This window comes from Danio aesculapii, chromosome 25, assembly GCF_903798145.1.
Source record: "Danio aesculapii chromosome 25, fDanAes4.1, whole genome shotgun sequence".
Classification (NCBI taxonomy): Eukaryota; Metazoa; Chordata; class Actinopteri; order Cypriniformes; family Danionidae; genus Danio; species Danio aesculapii.
The window spans coordinates 13233172-13250152 of NC_079459.1; the positions used below are offsets into that span (position 1 = coordinate 13233172).

Consider the following 16981-nt stretch of genomic DNA (forward strand, 5'->3'; position numbering starts at 1 on the left):
TATCAACTGCCTAGAGCTGTTGGTAGTGTTTCTCGCTCTGCGCCGCTTTTTACCGGTGCTGAGGGGGCAACACGTGCTGGTCAGGACAGACAGCACGGTGACGGTAGCGTATATCAACCGTATGGGGGGTATACGCTCACGCCACATGTCTTAGCTCTCTCGCCGTCTGCTCCTCTGGAGTCATACGTGGCTGAAGTCGCTCCTTGCTATTCACATTACGGACGAGCTCAACCGTGCGGCCAACGGGCCTCACAGGGCTCCTAACCCCGGGAGAATGGCGACTCTACCCCGAGTCTCGGGGCATGCGCAAATATGCGTTTCCCCCCGTTGAGCCTACTGACGCAGTTACTGTGCTAGGTCAGGGAGGACGAGGAGCAGGTCTTGCTAGTTGCACCTCTCTGGCCTAACCGGACCTGGATATCAGAACTCTCCCTCCTCATGACGGTCCCCCCTCTGACGGGTCCCTTTGGGAGAGGACCTACTCTCTCAGGGACTGGGCACCTTCTGGCACCCTCGCCCAGATCTGTGGAACCTCCACATGTGGTCCATAGACGCAGCGCGGAAGACTTAGGTAGCCTACCGACTGCAGTGGTTAATACCATCACTCAGGCCAGAGCACCCTCTACGAGGCATGCCTACGCCCTAAAGTGGAGTCTATTCACTGAGTGGTGCGCTTCTCGCAGAGAAGACCCCCAATCTTGCCAGATCAGTGTTGTGCTTTCTTTCCTTTAAGACAGGTTGGAGCGAAGGCTGTCGCCCTCCACACTGAAGGCTTACGTGGCCATCATTTCCGCTCTTCATGATGCAGTGGATGGCTGCACTGTGGGGAGGCATAACCTTATCATCCGGTTCCTCAGAGGTGCGAGGCGAATGTTTCAACACCGCCCCCTCTCATGCCCTCTTGGGATCTCGCGGTAGTGCTAACGAGCCTTCGTGGGGATCCCTTTGAACCACTCGACTCAGTATGCTTGAGATTGCTGTCCTTGATGACAGCTCTGCTGGTTGCGTTGGCATCGATTAAGAGGGTTGGGGACCTGGAGGCATTTTCGGCCAGTGACTCGTGCCTAGAATTAGGGCTATGTCCCAAGGTTCCTACCATGTCTTTTTGGATCAGGTAGTGAGCCTGCAAGCGCTGCCCTAGGAGGAGGCAGACCCAGCCCTTTCCTTGTTGGGTCCTGTTCGTGCTTTGTGAATTTATGTGGACCACACTCAGAGCTTTAGATTATCTGACCAGCTCTTTGTCTGTTACGGTGGTCAGCAGAAGGGAAGTGCCGTATCTAAACAGAGGTTGGCCCACTGGATAATGGATGCAATCTACCTCGCTTATCAGAGCCAGGGTGAGCCGTGTCCCCCATGTCCACCCATCCTCCTGGGCGTTAGCACGCGGCGCCTCTATGACAGACATTTGTAGAGCTGCGGGCTGGGTGACATCCAATACATTTGCAAGGTTTTACAATCTGCGAGTGGAGCCGGTTTCCACAAGCGTATTAGGTAACCCTTGATGATTGAGGAAACGATTCGGTTGAGGTGTCGAAACATGCTTGCTGCGCCACTCTCCCTAACCCGGAGATACGTGCGATTTTTCAGCTTTGTCAGTTCAGTTTCCCATTTGGTGAACCCTGCAGAGTTCCTCCGAGGCCCCCAGCATCTGACTCAGCGAAGGAGTCAGGTGTTGGCCCATTACGTTGTTGGCATGCCCGCTGGTCAGCCCGCGTTCTGAGTATAGGTGTCTGCTATGTGTGATCCCCTGCTGGCGACCCCTTACGCTCACTCAGCCACGGTTTATTCCCCCCTTTTTTGGAGGGCTCGTGTCTTCCCTCCCAGCTAACCATCCTTATGCATGTACTCCCCATCTCTGGGCTAGTCCACATGTTGTCACCAGGTCTCCCCTCTTTGGGTAGCAGGTGATCTCCGCAGCAACCTCCCTATCAAGACTGAACGCTTTCCCAATGTACTGTCATATTAAAACCTTATTTTACTGGGTTATTGTGACTCCCCGAAAAATATAGCTAAACCTGAACAGGTAAGTAAGGTAAGTAAGGGCCAGGGGACACGTTGGAAGATGCTCTACTGCGCTCTACTGCGTGGCACACCCTTCGCCAGGGACGCGGTAAGGTTGTTTCGTTGTGGCATTTTCCATAGATTTCCCCATAGTGGAAGTTTCCACATAGCATTGGAGTTCCCCATCTGAAGGGGAATGCTACGGTTACTAAAGTAACACTTCGGAACGGAAATGCTACAGTATGTTCCTTCACCACAACGATTGTCCCTTAACTGTTGAGTGTGAAAGTCTCTTCAGCTAGAAAAGGATGTCGAGTATTGCACTAGCTGCGTCTTTATAGCATGACTGATTGTCATTGACGCCAGCTGTGCACGCTGACGCTGCCAACTCATTGGCATTTCATTGGCCCGTTTTTATACTCTTTCAGATGATTGGTTTCTGACGAAATCCCCATAGTGGAAGTTTCCACATAGCATTGGAGTTCCCCCCCTTGGGGAACGAAGGGTTACTTTAGTAATCGTAGGGTTTTATATTCACACATTCATTCAGTGACAACTTGTGACACACTCCCTATATTGTTTACTATGGCACTTTGAATATTCGGTCTGAAATAACCTGCAAATGTGACTTGAAAACAACATTCACACTGTTTATTTGACTGTAAACAATGTTGTACTTTGATAGTCATTGGCTGCTAATATGATTTCGCTCTTTAGAGTGTGCAAATAATTCTTTAATGAAATTATATTATTAAGGAGAAAGTCCGAATGTGCGAATATAAAACCAACTTTACCATTATGTGTAAGTTCATATACCCTTCCGTACAGGTGCAGTTCTCTGTCAGAATGCAGTCGTTTTGCGTGTTTGTGATTAATTACCTAGGCCCTGTATAACGTTAACCTTCTTCCCTTGTCTTTGGCTAAGCAGAACCTCGGTTTTTAGCTCTACATAGTGTTGAATCTGGTTATCCTGGAGCATTTCTTGCACATGACCACACAGAACAACATTGTTGGCATCCAAAGACTTGTAGATCTTTAACTTCTCTCTTGTAAAATCACTTGGAGCTTCAATAAGATTGTATATTTGGGGCTGGATGCTTGGTCATTTTGTCATATCCAATATTAATTGGGAGCGTGCTATCGCAAATGGACCTGTCAGATGAACGCCGCTCACTTTAATGTTAATTTTGCCAAATCACTGTGCTTATCACTGGGTGACGAGCTGTTATGCTGAAAGCATTATGTAAATAATATATATAATGTGTAATCAATATATCTTATTTCTAAGACAACAACAAACTCTGTATTGCATCGGATGTCATTCCCTCGCTGTAAATGCTAGTGCTCCCGGTTTCTTTCTGCCACCTCCCTGCGCGCGTATCCTGAATGTTTACAAACATGGTAGTTGGTCTATAGCTTTCGCGATGAGCCACGACTGTGTTCGAAATGGCATCAATGGTTTCAAAGTGCACTGTGAAGGGAGCGCAATTGTAAACATGAAGATCGCTAAAACTGAACTGTAAAAATACTTTTAAAACTAATGACACCTAAGAGTGATGACTTTATTGCTTTATTTTTAAAAAAATCATTCCAAGTTTAAATGTTAGAATGTTCTAAATGGATAGGGCATAGGGGGGTTAAGTGGCAATAGAACACAACCATGAACTATGTTTCTAACTACAGCTCCAGGAAACACCAAATCAACAAACTATGTTTGTAACAACACAACTTGCGACTTCAGTTGGCTAACGATGGTTTTCGTAAACGCACCCCAGTATAGTTACTTTTGTTGTTGTAAAATATTTGTTAAAAATTATTAATTGTAGACAACAGTATAGGCCTACAGGTATATGCAAAATCATATAGTCATTAGAAAATCCATAAAAACTGAAAAACAGCATAAATTCTGTATTAGGAAATATGAACTTATCAGAAATAATAGAATATCAATCGCAATGCATAATGTTTTTTATAACGTGTTTGATTGTTTTAGTACAAAATGTACACATCTTTACAAAAAAGCACTATATTTCACGATATTAGAATGAAAGACCAGAGAAGCCCGTGCAGTATGATCTGAAGTGTACAAAAGGCTTAAGCATTTAAACGGCATGTTTTTGAACTGGAATGTATCTCACTTGTTTACCTGTGCTCCAAGTAAAATGTGTCTTATTAGCGTGAAAGAGGGCAGCATCAGTCATGTTAAATTCGCCAACTTTTTCTGTCACATCTGCGTAGTCATCCTTGCCTTTCTCATAAGCCACTTTTCCACTATCATGCCAAACCGTTCTAAAAACACTTGGGTACGGTTACGGTTGTTTCTCCACTGAGCCTGGAATGGCGCGGCATGATTACAAACCGTACTCGGCACGGTTAGACAACGGTATACGAACATATTTTATTTATTAAAGTTATTATTTCATTGCCTTGAATATAATTAACCATGTAATTACTAAGCCGTCGTCTAAAATCTTAAACTAATAAGTCTATTGTTTTATTCGTGGCTAGAGCTTGAATAATTTGATTGACAGCAATGAGACCTTTACTTCGGCTGATTAAGCATGAGTTTATTGCATGCATCCGGGAGAGACCTTTACCAACAGCTACATGCACTGCTGAAAGATGTTTTTTTCTGCTGCACATCGAATAACGACTCGCTTAAGATCATCGAATTCCACAATCCACAACATATCCATGGAACACGAACTTGCAGACTCTTTGAACAACGAGGAAAGAATTGCCAGATAATAATTTAATGCCGGATAGCCTACCATCTGAAGGATGGTTACGGTGTATTGTGAATGTCGGCCATCACCGGAGAAAGTCAAATCTTTCTTTTGTTTGAAAGCTTTACAGAGTGGCACAGTAGCTGTCCAAGGTATTGTTGTATGATTTAAATTATTGACTTTATATGCACCAATAAACAAGTCAAATGAATGAATAAATAAAATAAATATAGATTCTTAAATGTCGGTATTATCTTTACTCAAAAAAAATATCAATATGTTTTGACAAATGTTTTATAAAAATAAAATGAGCAATTTTCAACATTTTGAACAAGTTCAACATAAGTGGGACATTTATGGGGCCAAGTAACATGTTTCTGTGTTGTTAATACTGGGCAGCTATATGCAAAATATTTTCTGAAACGTCAAACAGGAATTTGTCTAACTCGTTAGTTAATTATGAAGACATACAAATTATTAAAATAACAAAAATAAAATTATACAAATACAAAGATAAATAGAGCAGCATTTTGAAATATGTAGCTCTTTATATGCTAAATATCCTGCTAAATATGCTGTGCGTTGTTTTATATTCGTTTTTATTTAACTTGCTGCATTTGTTATTTAATGTTTGAATACTGAATCAAATTACAGCCATCATTTAAAGGGTTTTATTTTAACATTAAAATGTAGCATTTTTTATATCATAATCAACTTCTGATATCCGCTGTGTAATTTCATTGACTGTCAAAAATGAAATAATTTAAGTGCTATCCCAGATAGCAAGAACATTTGGGCCAAATGTGGGTGATAGCTAGCACATGTGGCTGAGGTATGGCATGGTTGAACAGATATGGGCCAGATTATTACCATATATGTTTTGCCATACATTCAGAAAAGGCGGAAATGTTCTTCTGGTTCACAGTCAGTGTTGCCAGTTTGGGCGGGGTTTTTTTCTGTTTGTATGTTGTAAAAATGTTTTCTAACTCTTTATTTGTCCACATTTTGTTCAATAATTGTTTTATCTGAATGTTATTTGCATTGATTAAAGTAAATTTGGTAGTATTTTTGTTGTGTGATTTACTAGTTAATATATGTGGTCAGCCACATGTGGGCCACATAAGGACGTAACAGAACTCAGCATTACTGATCTTGAATACAAGGCCCATATCTGGGCCACATAAAAATGTATTACTTGGCTCAAGCTTGGTGGAGTTTTGGCACTACTTTGGTTCAGTTCTGGCTAAAAGGATTTGGGCCAGTTCTGGGCCAGGGAACACTAACTGATCTGGGCCACATCTTAGCTGTTGATTTGGGCCAGATCAGGGCCAAAGGAAATTTGTTGACTGGTATATTTATTATTAGTGAAAGTGCCTGCTCACTTTTGACAAGGTCTGTCCAAAAATATATTTCTGCCACTAATACAAATACACTAATATTGTTGCATTATCATTGTTTATTTTCCTGCACTGAGATTTGAAATATATATTTTATTTCCCCTCCAATCATTTTCTATCATCACGTTGCCTTTTGGTATTTTTCCCTCCAAATTAAATTTGCCCAAAGCTGTGTAGCATATGACCTCTAAATAAATATGGGTGCTGTGACGTATATTTAGCAGCTGTGAAGCAGTATATTTAGTCACATGGTTTCTTTCGCTTTTACACATAAACATGAAAAAACTAGTTTAGGCTATTATTTAAATTTGATTGAACAAAGGGAGCCGTTTACATTGCGTTACTAATGCAACTGCTGATGCCTTTTGTGTATTTTGTTCAAATAGCTTTGTTGCAGCACGGCAGTGAAAAATGAAAATGTATCCATGCTGTCTGGCCCAGATTGGCACGGAATGGAACGGTTCAGCATAGAGAATGATTCAGCACGATAGTGGAAAAGCGGCTATAATAATCTTCATAAACTAGCCCACGTACGGTGCGCGATAGTCTTGAAAAGGCAGCATGCAGGCGCACAATAAGGATAAATAGACTGACTGCATCAAAATGCGTTCAAGAAATGACAAGAAATAATATAGATTGACGTGGTTTAAAAAAAATGTAAGGAGTAGAAAGTTGTCAGTAAATTAAGTAGTGGAGTAAAGTACTGATACCAGACAAATCTACTTAAGTACAGTAACGAAGCATTTGTACTTCGTTTCTTCCCATCTCTGGTTTTAACATATTTTTGCTCCTTAGATTACATAGATTTCTCTACATATATAAATACATCAACCTCCTTTCTGTTGGCTTATTATAGGTGCACATTAACGTAATGTTCACACATTAAATTAATCTCATTTTAAATTAATTGTCCATGAATGTTTAATAATTTAACTTGCACTAAGAAATTCTCTTAACAGAAAATTGTACTGATGTAAGGCTACATTTTATTTTTACATTTGCAGACTATAAGGTGAAATAATTTTTAAAGTGTAATACTCACTACTCTTAAGTTCTTTTAGAAAGGCCTTTACTCATATTTTGAGCAGTATTTAGAACTATATTTAGTATTTAAAAATTTCTTTCATAGACGACCAGCCTTTCTTTGGACTTGAATTTAATGACATTGTAAAGATGCCATATTGTACAATTAATAGATTTGGAATGACCCTTTCTATGGCTGAAAGGGTCTATGGCTGAAAGTTTTTTTTCAGCACTGACGTGCACATATTACACACCTGCTCGATCACCCCACAAACTGCTCAGCTTAACAACCACCCTTACTGTAAGCCCTGAGGGCTAAGTTTCAGTTTTGTTTTGACCAGTCTGCGTACCCCCTGTGATGGCCAATGAAGGAGCCAAGGAGGAGCTGTCAGTCACCAGGCACGTTGGGGAGGGATTATCAGCTCAGGTCATGGAGCCCCCTGCCCAACTGCTGAATATGCAACTCAATTCCACCATGTTGCCTGACTCCAGACACTTTCGAGCCAAGTGTCTACAACCTGCCACACTACTCAGGCCAGTCTACAGAGTGTCAGGTGATTCTGACACAATTTGACACAGTCTTCTCCCTCCAACTGTCCACCTATGCCAATGATCGCTCCAGGGTGGCATTTGCAATCTCTTTCCTTACAGGGTGAGCGAGAGTCTGAGGAACTGCTTTGTGGGAGTCTAATGCTGAGTGCTGCTATCACTTCCCCACTTTTAAGCAGGAGATGTTTAAAGTCTTCAACTGATCCATCCAATGCAAGGCATCGCGTCTTCTTGCTGCTCTGTGCCAGGGATGAAGGTCTACATCTGATTATGTGATCAAATTTAGCATTTTAGCGGCCACATTTGAGTGAAGCAAGCCGGCACTCAGCACACATTTCCTGGAGCCTCTTTAACCCTAGGGATAAAAGACGAGCTCTTGTTTCATGGTCTCCCTTCCTACATCTGTGGTTTCTTTCCTTTGTCAGGTGCCAATTCTTGACCTGTTCTGCAACCTATGCAACTCAGTAGCATGCACATCTCGGTGGTAGGGCACCAGTGCTGGCTGGTGGAGAAACCAGTGCTGACCAGATGTCAGATGCCCATGTAGGTATCTACAAATAGGTAGCTTGCTAGTAGGCCCGAGAGTACTGACGAGCATGACCTTTCATCTTTATTCAAGTCCTGCCAATCACTGAATGCCACTCTTCACTGTAAGAGTTTGTCTATCACCTGATCACATTTACTAACTCTGGAGCTGAGGCCTGTATGGATGAAGTCTTGGAACTTGACCAGGAATTATCAACTTTGTTCCAGGGGATCTACTTCCCTGCTTAGTTCAGCTCTAACCCTGATCAACAGGCAGGTGTGTTTGACAGGTGTGAGTTGCAACTGAAATCTGCAGGAAGGTAGATCTCCAGGAACAGGATAGTGCACCCCTGCACTAGACCATAAACACACATTTAAGATTCTTGATACCCCCCCCCCCACAAATCCCCCCCCCCCTCACCAAAATCATTTAAGTCATGGCTCCTGTTCCAACAGATGACAGCATGAGACTCCTTTTCCGAAGTACAGAGAGATGATGACACTAAGGAACTGTTGGTCTCAAGTGAGAGTGATAGACAATAAGGACAGATAACCAGCGCCTTACCCCGTCCCCTACTTCACTATAGAAAATGGTCTGCTGTACTGTGTCGCAGAGAGGCAGGGGGAGAAAAAGACACTCCTATACCGAAGTCCAAAGTCCACATAATTTTAGAGTTGGCACACTTCCATCCTATTGCCAGCCACTTGGAACACCACTCAATGGATTCTGGATCAATTTCACTGGCCAGGACTAGAAGCGGAAGTGAAGAGGTGCTACTAGGCATGCACAGTCTGCTAGATGACATCACCACACCACCGGCCTTCCCCCAACCCTCTGATCCCACTACCCATCATCGAGGTACCCTTTGATCAGATTGGAATGGATCTGGTAGGGTCACTGCCAAAATCGGCTCGGGGACACAAACACATCCTCGGCATCATGGATTGCGCTACATGCACATGCGGATCCCCTTCGGAAAAGCAACATCTAAGGCGATCGCTAAGGAGTTATTTCTTTTATGTATTTCTTGGGCATCCCCTCCGAGATCTTGACAGACCAGGGAACCCCATTTATGTCCCGGCTTCCACCTCGTCGATGCAAAACAGCTCCGGACATCAGTATACCATCCCCAGACAGACTAGTTGAGTGGTTCAATGAGACCCTGAAGAAGATGTTTTGTTGAGTGGTGGCAAAGGATGGGCGCCAGTGGGACCTTATGATTCCGTACATGTTATTCGGCATCCCTGAGGATCCCCAAGCCCACACCGGCTTCACCCCATTTAAAACTGCTGTTTGGCCACCAGCCCCACGGTCTCCTGGATGTTTTACTGATGGTAACATCTGTTATTCATCATGAAATTTTAACACTGCCTAGAGTCATTGTTCAGCAGAGGCCCTATCGGGTACTAGAAGCTTGCCGGCTGGCAATACAGGAGGAGGTAGAAAAGATGTTGAATTTGGAGGTGATCGAGCCATCTCATAACCCATGGTCCAGCCCAGTTGTGATGGTACCAAAGCCGGAAGGCACCCTACGGTTCTGTAACGACTTCAGGCAGCCTAACGAAAATATCCAGCTTTAACGGGTCCCCATTGCCTTGAGTGGATGAACTCCTGGACCGACCACCAATCGGTAGTGCCAGATTAATTTCAACACTAGACCTCACAAAAGGATATTGGCAAGTACCCCCACACAACAACCAATGGAAAAGACTGTGTTCACCACTACTGGGGGCCACTGGCACTATTGGGTTCTTCCCTTCGGCCTGCATGGGGCTCCAGCCACTTTCCAGAAGATGATGGACATTCTATTAAGACCCCACCATATGCAGCCACCTACCTGGATGACGTGGTGATCCACACGAGGCGTTGGGAGGAGCACCTTACCCATCTGCGGAGGGTACTTCTGGAACTCCATCGGGCTGGACTCACAGCCAACCCCAAGAAATGTCATCTCGGGCTCGCAGAGGTGAAGTTCCTGTGATGCCACATTGGTCAAAATTACCACAAAATCCCAGGAACGTTCCTTTTTGGGATATCTCCTTTCTCTCGTGACAGAATGACGATTCAATCCAAAACGACACTGGGGGGGCTGGTACTGTAGCGAGTATTTCTTTCCAAGGTTGCCAGAGAGCCATATCCCCATCACCTGGACTCACCTCATCAGCACAAACCACCAGCACTTGAGGACAATCAGAGAAAGAGGATTTAAGCACAGCCTGACAAAGTCTCAGTGAGCTACAAACTCCTTACTTATCCAGACTCTAAGATCTCTTTCCCTCTCTCTCTCCAGATTAGAGCAGCTAACCACAGCATCCACAACCCATTTTAGACTTCACCAAGCACACCCCGAAGAACACCCCAACTTACCGTCCAGAAGCCTCCCCATGCGCAACTTACTTTTTCACTGCACTCACCTTCTGGACAGTTTTGTAAATAAGCATGTAGCATGATTGCCTCACAGCAAGAACGTCACTGGTTTGAGCCATGGGTGGGTCAGTTGGCATTTCTGTGTGGAGTTTGCATGTTCTCCCCGTGTTCGCGTGGGTTTCTTCCGGGTGCTCCAGTTTGCCCCACAGTCCAAAGACATGTAGTATAGGCAAATTTAATCAGCTAAATTGGCTGTAGTGTTTGTATGTGAATGCAAGAGTGTATGGGTGTTTCCCAGTGTTGGCTGGATGGGCATATGCTGCCTAAAACATATGCTGGAAAAGTTGGCGGTTCATTCCGCAGTGGCGACCCCTAATGAATAAAGGGACTAAGCCGAAACGAAAATGAATGATCTGCCCTGCGTTGTGGTGTGAGCAGCTAGCATGGGCTTAATATACATATAACTTGCTGTACACAATATCTATCTGTATATTTCCATTTCATCATAAGGGCTTATTATGCTGTCTCTGTCGCTATATTGTGGCGGAACGTCAACCGTCTTTGCTCTGCTCAGTATGACAGGCTGATGGCTGCCGACGCGCTGTATCTCTGAAATGATAAATATTTAAAATAGGCACTGTCCTTATAAATAAAATGCATAGTTGTAATCTAAACAACTACTTTCTCACCTAATAAAAGCCTCAAAAGTACATTAAGTCCAACAGCTGAAATAATTGTCAAACTCTAGTGAGTGAAAATATTTGTAGAAAATAATTATAAAATAATAATATAAATTATTTGTAAAATTATTAGCAAAATAATAATAATCAGCTAGAATTATGTTCTACATACTTATACTATGTATATGCATACTACTATTAAAATAAGTCCTTTAAATCAGCTTTGAAATGGGAGATACTAGGCACCTTTTCAGACCATTTACAATTGTGTATATACTGTACAACCACAAATCGGAAAAAGTTGGGGCAGTACTAAAAAAGAATAAAGTGATTTCTAAATTTACTTTGACTTGTATTTTATTACAGACAATACAGCAGCACATTATTTAATGTCTTCCTCAAATTAAATAATTACAAGTTCCTTTTTTATTTTTATAAATAAACACGTATTCTAATTTTGGTTTTTGCAAAACATTTTTTACTGAAATACTGATTTATCTTATCACAGTACGCATTTCCACTGTGTGATGATCCATCCCTGATGCCTCTAAGCACAAAGAAGTCAATGGCGATTCTGGAAACTGTTAACATAAGGCTTTCTTTTGGCACAGTACTGTTTTAACTAGCATTTTTGGATGTAACTATGTATTGTGGTACTTGACAAAGATTTTCCAAAGTAGTCCTGAGCTCATGTGGTGATATTGCTTATAGAGGAATGAGATCACGGTTGTTCAGCTTAGGTTTTGCACCCTTGTCCTTTACACACTGAATTTCCTCCAGATTTCTTGATTTTTTAAGATGTCTGTTTAAGACACTGTTTAAGGTGTCTTCCTATCTTTCTTTGAGGAACATTATTTTTAAACATTTCAATAATTTTCTCATGTATTTGTTGGCAAAATCGTGATCCCTTTGGGGTGTTGACTTACAACTTGTGTCTGCCTTATCACTCCACAAGAATCTCCACAAAAAACAAGAATTATTAAACCTTTGAATTTTTTTCTTTTTACAATATTTCCCCAATTATGTTTAACAGAGCAAGAATTTTTTTTACAGTATGTCTGATAATATTTTTTCTTCTGGAGAAAGTCTTTTTTTAATTTTATTTCTGCTAGAATAAAAGCAGTTTTAATTTTTTTTAAAGGTCAAAATTATTAGCCCCTTTACACTATATATTTTTTCGATACTCTACAGAACAAACCACCATTATACAATAACTTGTCTAATTACCCTAACCTGCCTAGTTAACCAAATTAACCTAGTTAAGCCTTTAAATGTCATTTTAAGCTGTATAGAAGTGTCTTGAAAAAATCTAGTCAAATATTATTTACTGTCATCATGGCAAAGATAAAATAAATCAGATGTTAGAAATGAGTTATTAAAAGTATCATGTTTAGAAATGTTGAAAAATTCTTCTCTCCGTTAAACAGAAATTGTGAAAAAATAAATAAACAGGGGGGCTAATAATTCAGGGGGTTTAATAATTCTGATTTCAGCTATATATAGTTGAAGTCAAAATTATTAACCCCCTAACTCTCCTTTTTCAAATATTTCTAGAATACTGTTTAGCAGAGACAAGTTTTTTTTCATAATAGTTTTAATACTTATACCTAACAAATTTTACAAAACTACATAAAAACTAATTTATAATAACTTTTTTTGTCTTTGCTATGATTACAATACATACTTTTTAGCTATTTTGAAAGATACTAGTAATGAGCTTAAAATGCAATTAAAAGGCTTAACTAGATTTAGTAGGTTTACTAAAAATTAGGTGAAGTAGGAAATGAAAAATAGCTTTCATTGCAGATTTTAAAAAAAATAAATAAATACTGTGTTGTACATTTTCACTAGCCACAATTTTGTTGTTGGGAAAATATATTTTATATGCATAAATTTGACATACTAAAATTACTTGATTAGATTTTGTGTTATGTCCACATGCCTCCTCATTCATTTCACTTTTTGTGTGTCGTGTATGCACTTAACATAAATGGGAAGTTAATTTCATATTAAGGCAATATTATTGTAAAAATGATAATTAAACCATATTAACAAAAATAACCATATAAAAAATAAGCAAAAGAAAGCAGGTGAAAAACATGCCGTGTGTGATAATGAAAGGATGATCACACACACACAGTGAACATTAGGCCTGTTAATAATCTGTTCAAAGAATGGAAAAGCGAAAGCAACCGGTGCTGCTTACAAAAGACAAATCTTGAGCTCTTGACAGTAGCAGGACTGTGGATGCATGAGCATAACTTTTTGTCTAGTCTATTTGAAAAAGAACCGATTGCACCAGTTGCGTTTCTAGGCACATTTGCTTAACGCAAGAAAACGGGAAAATTTTAAACAGTTGCGTGCATCACAACAGCTGTGGGCGCCCATTGCACATTCGGAATTCACCTGCTTTTATTTGGTCGCGCGAACACAGTTGTTTTTGTCAGTCGTGCTGCTTCTCGATTCTAAGATTGCATTTGCATGCATATTGGGCCATCATTATTGTCGAACCCTGCTTTTAAGAAAACTACAATTTAAAAATTATTTTCAACCAGCCAAAGTGGCTAGTGGGAGTGTCTAACCGCCACAGATGAAATCTACCTGCATTTGGCAGGTTGGAGAGTGTCAAGTCCTGTATATATATATATAATATATTATATATACTTTTAATTTATATATAGGTATACATCTGTACTAAAATATCAAGGTAAAAGTCATCATAGCTCGCGTAGAATAGACCCAACTCCCAACTCAACTTTGAGAATAGATTAACGGCGATATTTTTTTATAACCCAATAAAAGTCTCGCGTTAACGAAGAAGTATATATATATATATATATATATATATATATATATATATATATATATATATATATATATATATATATATATTGTAAAAAATGGCCGTGATTTCAACGGTAAAAAACTGTAAAAATGCTACAGTACAAATTCGTAACCTGGTTAACTGTATGTTTCCTTAATATATACGGCGAATAACCGTAAATTGACTTTCTCAGAATTCCCTGTATGGCACATCACTTTTTATGCTTGTAGTTGACATTACAATGGATCTTTTTAGTTGTTTCCCCATCAGTTATATACATTAGAGATTTATGTTACATCTAATGTTGATAAACAATGTTTATTTCAACTTTAATTTTATGCGTGTTACCATACTGGTGTGTAGTAGCTGTATGAATGACACTGAGCACCCTCTATTTATTGATACACTTTTCTGCTTGTGGGAAAAGTTGATTGTGATGAGCATTGGTTTATTATGTAACTTCCTCATCACCTCCTGCATATGGGTGTGCTACCGTGTCTAACTGTGTAACTAAAGATGTCTAGATGTTGGTAATTCAAAATTCAGACATTTTCCTCTAATAACATACGGTAGTTTACCGCAAAAATGAGAAATTACTTTTAAGGTTTGTACCGTATTTTTAACAGTAAAGTACTGGCAACCACAGCTGCCTTGTTTTTACCGTAAATTTTAAGGATTTATTTTTTACAGTGTATATATACAGTTGAAATCAGATTATTAAACCTCCTTTGAAATCTATTTTCCATGAAGTTTAACAGAGCAAGGATATTTTAACAGTATGTTTGATAATATTTTTTCTTCTGGACAAAGTCTTATTTGTTTTAATTCGGTTAGAATAAAAGCAGTTTTTAATTTTTAAAAATACATTTTAAAGTCAAAATTATTAGCCCCTTTAAACAATTTTATTTTCCCTGATTGTCTAAAGAACACACCCTTGTTATATAAAAACTTGTCTAATTACCCTATCTTGCCTAGTTAACCTAATTAACCTAGTTAAGGCTTTAAATGTCACTTTAAGCTGTACAGAAGTGTCTTGAAAAATATCTATTAAAATATTATTTACTGTCATCATGGCAAAGATAAAATAAATCAGTTATTAGAAATGAAGCACTGTTCTGTTCTTCTCTCCATTAAACAGAAATTGGGGGAAAAATAAACAGGGGGGCTAATAATTCTGGGGATTTAACAATTTTGACTTCAACAGTATATAGATTTACCTTAAAAACAAAACTTACACTTAAAATTTAATCCTGACCTGAACATGGTAAAATAATTATAAAATAATACTTGCAAATTAATAATCAGTTAGATTTCTGTTCTTATACTATACAATTGTTTGTTTTTAGTATACTTTCACTGCTCAAAGGCTGATGTACACATGATTAACTTCAGCAGTTAATCTGTTTGTCAGTGAGGCGTATGTTTTTGAAAATAATTGAACATTAAAAATAAATAAAATTGTATCGGTATCAACAGACTGCACCTTTAAGAAGGGGACCTCCCACGTGTTGCATGTTGTCCATGCCACAGGTTGCCTACCTGTCTCGCATAACTCTGCACTAGCCTCCAAATGCTTGCGCTCTCTTCAAGAGAGAAAAGAGAATGTGGCTCAAGTCCCTCGTAACTGAATCGCTCTCGGATTGACTCCGCCCTCAAAAGTATCGCGACTGACAAATTTGACATTCTCTCAGAAAAAAATAAGCTTTTGTGGTCGAGGTCGTCAGAGACCTCTCGGGTTTCCTGGCTTTCTCCACAGCTGTGAGGAGTTGTCGCCTCTTTAGTGTCGATAATGCTGGACCCGTCCTCCAGCGAGGAATCTGAAGGGGAACTGCCACCTGAGGACGAGCCACCCGTTAAAACTGGGAAACCTGTAAAAAAGAGTCCCAAACCTGAAAAGACTCCGGATGCCTCGCGAACCCAAACCAAGGAACCGGTTCCTTCTCCTGCTGAGGCGGACAAAACCGAGCGAGAGAGACTTAAAACAGAGGAAGCGGAGAGGAAAATTAAACTACAGATTTATGTGTTTGTGTTGAGATGTATCGCGTATCCGTTTAACGCTAAGCAGCCCACAGATATGGCTCGACGTCAACAGAAGGTGAGTGACGGTTACACTACTGTTGATAATATTTCGCGCTTTAAATGATTGCGCGAGTACCACAATGATCCCAGGGCTTTGAAAGAAAACCGCTGCCAAACGCGTTCACTTGTGCAAACTTATTTTTTTCCCACATCCATCACATCTTTCTGGAGTTTAGTGTTTGGGTTCTAAGGTCGCAAAAAGTACTTTCAGAGGTTTTGAGGAGTAAAGATATTCGCCGTGTTAATATTAAACAGTTTAAGCAAAATTGTTTTTATTTTCAGGAGTTTAGTGCAAATAAAGGTTGATATGAAACTGCAATCCTCTTTGCTGTTCGACATACTTAATTAAAGCAAAAGTATTATAAATTATTATTATTATTATTATTATTATTATTATTATTATTATTATCTTTTTATTTATTCAAGACCGTAATCTGTAAAATTAACAAGCTACAGATAACATAGAGGCTAGGCTATGTTCAGCCTTTATAATAACCATATTTGACAAATTTGTAATGTTAGATGAATACATTTAAATTAGCTTTTTAAATATAACTGAGTGATTAGGTTTTTTTTGAGGAAAAAGTGCAACAATGTTCTTCATATGTCAGAAAATGTTAAACTGACGAGCAGAGTACATTTGACTGAAATGTGCATTTATATAGCCCATTTATTGTGTATATGGTGATACACCCGAAGTGCTTTTCAATCATTCAAGGGTCTCTCCTGACCAGCGCCAATAATTTGTTTACAATACTGTTAAAAAAAATGTTATTTTAATTTCATACCTTATATGTGGTTCTCACATT

General features: G+C 39.8%; 1 protein-coding gene across 5 annotated transcripts in view; it reads left to right on the forward strand.

The window, feature by feature from the left end:
- The first annotated feature begins 15682 nt into the window (after positions 1-15682).
- The window catches only part of cadps2 (Ca++-dependent secretion activator 2), a 351417-nt gene continuing 350118 nt past the window's right edge, over positions 15683-16981 (forward strand). For all 5 annotated transcript variants that reach the window (XM_056451362.1, XM_056451364.1, XM_056451365.1 and 2 more), the window contains exon 1: positions 15683-16188. In XM_056451362.1, the coding sequence (XP_056307337.1) occupies positions 15883-16188 (306 nt within the window). In that variant the 5' untranslated portion in view covers positions 15683-15882. The remainder of the gene's footprint in view (positions 16189-16981) is intronic.